This window comes from Microtus ochrogaster (genome assembly GCF_000317375.1).
Source record: "Microtus ochrogaster isolate Prairie Vole_2 chromosome 14 unlocalized genomic scaffold, MicOch1.0 chr14_random_1, whole genome shotgun sequence".
NCBI lineage: Eukaryota > Metazoa > Chordata > Mammalia > Rodentia > Cricetidae > Microtus > Microtus ochrogaster.
Window position 1 is genome coordinate 16,191,978 of NW_004949096.1, and position 6,332 is coordinate 16,198,309.

The window sequence follows — 6,332 nt, forward strand, 5'->3', positions numbered from 1 at the left end:
CCCACCTATGTTCTAAGCTATGAGCCCAAGCAGTTTGTTTATTACTTAACCAATGAAATCAACAGATTGATATATGACACTCCCACATCAGACATGTGCCACCATTGCTGGGCCACCTACAAGTCTTATATCTTTAAAATAAATGCTACAGGGTACTGCGTTCCTTACATCTTACATTCTCTACTATTACTGTGTTTTTCGAATTGCCTCCTCCTTTAGGGTGTGCAAGAAAGAATTAATCTATCTGCCCCTCTTTTACCTAAAGAAGATCCAATCTTCACATATTTATCTAAACGCTTAGGAAGGAGTATCGACGACATAGGTCACCTCATTCATGAAGGCCTGCAGAAGGTGAGTCACCCAGTGACTGACTGAGCCAGGAGGCTGTGTGTTCCTCTCGGGATACTTGCTTTGCTTCTTCCTCTGGAGGAGGATCCAGAGTTATGATTACACTGGTACAAAAATACAGCATTGTACAGGAGAGGGCCTTAGGTAGAGTCATTTCCTTTACCAGAAAGAGATATTGAAAATATTTAAACTAATACAAGAAAGGAAAAAAAAGCACTAGAAGAAGCAATGAGGCTTATAAACTAGATTCTCTCAGTTAGGTGCATCTGTACACAGCACACATTACCACCACTCTCTTCCCCAGTTACACTCATGTCTTTGTCATTTGTTCACAACAACTTCCCCCTGAGGCTGAGCTGGGAGACTCTCTCAAACCCACCAGCCCAAGACCAGCATGGGCAACACAGAGTGACCCCAGCTCCAAAAAGTAAAGGAAGAAATAACAAAAAGGAAGTAGGAAATTATGTAAAGTGAGCCAAGAATGTGCGGGGATTCCAAAGACACTTGTTGCTCTTTTCTTCGCTGTCCTAAGGAGCACCAGGCTGGGGTGTATAGCTCATTGGTACACTGCTTGCCCAGCCCTCATAGGGCCCTGACTTCCAGCTTCAACATTACATAAACCAGATGTGGCAGGTATGTGTTTGTCATTCAGTACTCTGGAGACAGACAGGAGCATCAGAAGTTCATGGTCATCCTTGTACTGCATAGCAAATTTGAGGCCAGCTAGAACTACGTGAGACCTCATTCTCAAGAAGAAAATACAGTTCTGTGTCTAGCAGTATTGATTATTAAGATATATTATTACAACATTGCTGTATTATTTATTCAGATACATGGTTCTATATATTGAGAGAAATTTTTAAATAAAAGTAAGAAAACAGTTTTATTTTCTGATGCATTTCTAATTTTTAAAGAAGTTAGCCCTTTACCTTGTCTTTCCAAAGATAAGTTTGCATTCTCAGAACTTGAGGAATCGGGAAAATTGGGATGGATGCTCCCTCACTGACAGTGACAGGACTTTGTTGCTTGTTCATTTGTGTGTTTACTTGCTTGTGGTCTGCCCTGGAACTCATTGTGTAGCCCCTTACAGCCTCAAAGTCTTAACAGTCCTGCCTCAGCTCCCACCGTGACTCCACGAGGGTCTTTGGACGGGTTGGTGTTCTGTGCTGTACCCTGTGTTCTTATCAATGTAGCTTGCCTTACTTTCTTTATCCTGAGTTCCAGAAGAGCCAATGTTTGAGTTGTGCTCATTTTGAACATCCTCAGTCAAATAAACTGTCTTCTCTTGTATGTGACTGTTGTTTTGCTTCCTCCTAGAACTCTTCCTCATGGGTGCTGTATAACCTGGCTTCATTTTACTGGAGAATAAAAAATGAACCATATCAGGTAGTGGAATGTGCCATGCGAGCACTTCACTTCTCTTCCAGGTGAGATTCCTCCTCTCTGGGACTCCTGACTAGCCGCATCACTGAAGACTGTTAAAGGGTAACACATAGGGAGCAATAGGAGCGTTGTTGTAATTACACACTTCTCCATCTCTTAAAGAAATTAGTCTCATCTCAAAAAGAGAAAAATCACAGATGTCAATAAGTTCAAAGTGAAAACTATGTAATATACTTTTCATTAAGTTTATAAGGTAAGTAGGCTGTAGCTCACATGAGAAATTAGTGCCAAGACATACAATGGAGGAATTAGCATGAGTTGAACTGCTTTTTTTATTATACGTGTAGACATATGCACGTGGGTGCCTGTACCCACACACTGCATGTATAGAGACCAGAAAGCAACATCAGGTGTCTTCCTCTGTCTCTCTCCACCTTATTTTTAAGATACAGTCTCTCACTGAACCTGAAGTTTGGTATTTTTGCCAGATTAGCTGATTGGTCAGCAGGCTCCTGGAATCCTCCTATGCTTAAAAAAATGTGAGCGCTGAAGGTCCGAGCCCTGAGCCATTTCCTCAGCCCCTAAAATGGGCATCTCTTAAAGCCAATATAAGCCACAAATGAATTTTTCAATCATAAAATGCCCATAAGATCTTAGTTTTGTGGCAACATGTGTAGCTATGAAGTTGAGGAAGGATCGTCAGTAATTAAAACTGAGATGTGGAACATGAGTAGACACACAGTCATGGACAATTGCACCCTGACCTCCAGCTGCACTCTTCTCTTGTAGGCACAATAAAGACATTGCTCTGGTCAATCTGGCCAATGTTCTGCACAGAGCACATTTCTCTGCTGATGCTGCTGTCGTGGTCCATGCAGCTCTGGATGACAGCGACTTCTTCACCAGCTACTATACACTGGGGAATATATACGCAGTAAATACTACTTTTCTCTTTGCTGAACTAGAACAGTTGCTAGAGGGGAGTGCACTTTATTTATTTCATCTTGTTTTCTCTCAGAAGACTGCTTTTTCATTTCTATTTTTGTCTGAACAATGGAAATAAAATAATTGGTGGGAGGGGGAAAAACACCTCAATACTGTGTCATAATGTTCTTAGCTTTGGACAGAAATATAATTGAACTGAAATTCTAAACTGCAGGATAAACCTCTTAAAAATAGCAGGTCTCTCCAGCTATGGTATGCCTTGCTGTTGTGGGATTCATGGAAGCAGTTTTCACTGCAGAAAAAGTGAATCATGTGGCTTTAAACGGATGCAACCAGCATGGTTAACATTTCTTCCACTGTGTTATGTATGTGTGTGTTTGTTTTGTCTCCGCAGATGCTCGGGGAATATAACCACTCAGTACTCTGTTATGACCATGCTCTGCAGGCCAAACCTGGGTTTGAGCAAGCAATAAAGAGGAAGCATGCTGTCCTCTGTCAGCAAAAGCTGGAGCAGAAGCTAGAGGCTCAGCATAGGTAACTAGAAGCAAATGTACTGAAGCACCAGCACCACAGACCCTTGGGTTAAAACCATCTCAAGCGGCATCACCTTAACATGGTCAGAACAATTGAGGAGAAAACCTCTTCATACTGCAGGGCCATCTTGTTCACTAAATCCAAGTGACTTAGCACTGCTCAGTGACAGGTCAGCTGACTCTCCAGCATCATCAGTGCCAGGAATAGAGAACATTTGTAATGAAAAGCTCCCAGTTTGGATCTTTATAAGTTGTTTGTTTTGGGGCACAGTTTCATTCTATAGCCCAGAGTCTTAGTTGCTTTTCTATTGCTGCAAAGAGACAGCATGTCCACAGCAACTTATGAAAAAGAGAGTTTAGTTGGCCTTGCTTACAGTTTCAGAGGGTTAGTTCATAACCATCATGACAGAACATGGCAACAGACAGACAGGCAGTCATGGTTCTGGAGCAGTAGCTGAGAGCTTATATCTCATCCACAAGTAGCAGGCAGAAAAAGAGAGACTGAGCCTTTTGAAACCTCAAAACCCACACCCAGTGACATACCTCCACCCAACAAGACCATACCTCCTAATCCTTCCCAAAATGTCTCCACAAATTTCATACCAAGCTTCAAATATGAGACACATTCTTGTTCAAACTACCCCACTCAGACTAACCTAGAACTCACTATGTAGCTCAGACTAGCTATGAGCTCTCAGCAGGCCTCCTGTCTTAGCCTCCCAAGTACTAGGATCACAAGTGTGAGGCACTAGCCCCAGCATCTTGACCTCTTGTTGCTATCATGACACGTGGTGCTCTTGGGGAGGTTCTGGGTGTGCAGGAATTCTGCTGATCATAGTTTTATTTTGACAGAATATGGTGTGTCAGTAAAATCACATGTGCATACAGTATTTGCTCTTTCTTTAAGCTTTCAGCTCCTAGGGTCAGACATTGCTTTTGACCCACATTTTAACTGGGTATATGTTAGGTTGAACAGCAATGGAACTCTTTTCTACATGATCCTATTAGGATTCCTGGCAAATATGTTTGCTTTCATAGATAATAAGGCCCGCTAAGAAACTTGATATGATTCAGAAGTTTTTTATTCCTCAAAGTTAGCCTTCATGTTTTGGGTCTATTTTGGTTATTAAAGAATTAAAGTGGAATTTAGGACCCATTAAATGTGTGTATTTGCTCATTTCCTAGTTTGTTTAAGGCATTATGTGGTGAGACAAAATGGTAGCTTGCTTCCTTGTAACAGACTTCTGTTCCACTGAATCAGAATATGCATATGTCCTGGCTGAAGATCTTCCAGTGTAATTCTTAGTACCCGAACTCACTCCCTCATAGTCTTTATAGTCTAGATTCCCATGTTATAATGCAGTGTATAATAAAGTTCCAGTATTTAAATGTAATCAGGCAGCTGACTCACTGGAATCAGATGACGATGAATATTTCTAAACAATATTTCTCTATTTTAAGGAACTAAAATATGAGACCAGGACACTATGGCCAATAAATATGAACATGAGAAAAGGATTCTGAAGTGATTTTGACTGTCAGTGGAATTTATATTGCTATGATAAAACTTTATGACCAAAACGAACTTGGGAAGAAAAGAGTTCATTCCATTTTCAAGCTTACAGTCCATGATTGAGTGAAGTCAGGGCAGGAACCTAGAAGCAGGACCATAGCGGATGCTTGCTCAGCCTGGTTTCTTATAGCACCTAGGACCATCAGTCCATGAGTGGCACTGTCCCCTATGGGGTGGGCCCTCATATGATCAGTCATTAAAAAAGAAAATGCCCACAGGCTTGCCTGAAGCCCAAGGAAGCATTTTCTCAGTTGTAGTTCCGTTTCTTAGATAACTCTAGCTTGTGTCAAGTTAACATAAAACTAGCCAGCACATGTACAGCTTTTAATTAACTTATATATTTGTGAATCCTCTGACTATGATGCAAAGAAGTAAATGTAGGACTTGTACATGCTAGGCAAGTTCTCTGACATAGCCTCAACCCTAAATTCATTTTAGCTGATTTATAGAGACAGAGAGATGTGCTGTACTATATGAAATTTCGATGCATGAATCTATTGTCAAGAGCTATCTCTTGCCTGTTCACCATAATGAGGTGTAAATATTTGAGGAGATAGTGCTTTCAGCTCAGGCAGCTGGGTGGTATGGGTGGCATTGCGATTTTACTGTGGAGACAGGAAGCATAAGGGGAGAACACATCTTACAGGTAGTCCAGTTCATTTGGGGCTCGCTGCAGCTGCCCTCTGCTCCACCTCAGTTAGAAGTCATGGGCAAACAAGGCATTTCAGATGTTTCTTATGACATCTGAAAAGCCCAGCACATCATTTGGTTTTCAGAAGGCCTTTGCATTTATCTTTTTTCCCAAATAATAATTTAAATTTTAATGTTTCTCAAGTATCAAGTTTAAAATAGCATTTATATAGAATTGTTATTCTTCAACTTGTGGTATAGTTTTTATTAATAACAATTATTGCTGGTAACCATAAAGTTTGTATATTTAAGCAAGTTTTTAAAATTGATGATTTTTCAAGGTCTGGCTTTTTCTGATATTAAAAAATGTTAAGGTCCCTCCAGAGAACACTGAATGAATTGAAAGAGTACCAGAAGCAGCATGACCACTACCTGCGGCAACAGGAGATCCTAGAGAAACACAAGCTGATTCAGGAGGAGCAGATCTTGCGCAACATCATCCATGAGACTCAGATGGCAAAAGAGGCACAGTTAGGTGAGTAGGGTCCTGAGTACATGCAGCTAGGAAGTCTACTTCCAGCATGTTTGACTGCCAGACTTTTTGGTTAGCCTTAAAACAGTAAGAAGTTATATTTATGATTTTTTCTGGATCTTTTTAAAAATTGTGTGTGTGTGTGTGTGTGTGTGTGTGTGTGTGTGTGTGTGTACGAGAGTGTGCCACATGTATGAGTGGAAGTCAGAGGATAAACCGTAAGAGCTGGGTTGCTGCTTCTATCATATGGGTCCAGAGATTAAACTCAGGTTGTCAGGCTTGGGATAAATGTTTAGAAACACGTACTCTGAGTGAATCCAACACTCAAGCAAAGTCTCATTAGTCCGTGTGTGTGTGTGTGTGTGTGTGTGTGTGTGTGTGTGTGTGT

At 41.0% G+C, this 6,332-nt stretch overlaps 1 protein-coding gene across 4 annotated transcripts in view; it reads left to right on the forward strand.

The window, feature by feature from the left end:
- The window catches only part of Ttc17 (tetratricopeptide repeat domain 17), a 115,702-nt gene that overhangs the window by 30,731 nt on the left and 78,639 nt on the right, over positions 1–6,332 (forward strand). For all 4 annotated transcript variants that reach the window (XM_005364116.2, XM_005364117.3, XM_013352726.2 and 1 more), the window contains exons 5-9: positions 220–351; positions 1,666–1,775; positions 2,521–2,665; positions 3,071–3,210; positions 5,787–5,947. In XM_005364116.2, the coding sequence (XP_005364173.1) occupies positions 220–351; positions 1,666–1,775; positions 2,521–2,665; positions 3,071–3,210; positions 5,787–5,947 (688 nt within the window). The remainder of the gene's footprint in view (positions 1–219; positions 352–1,665; positions 1,776–2,520; positions 2,666–3,070; positions 3,211–5,786; positions 5,948–6,332) is intronic.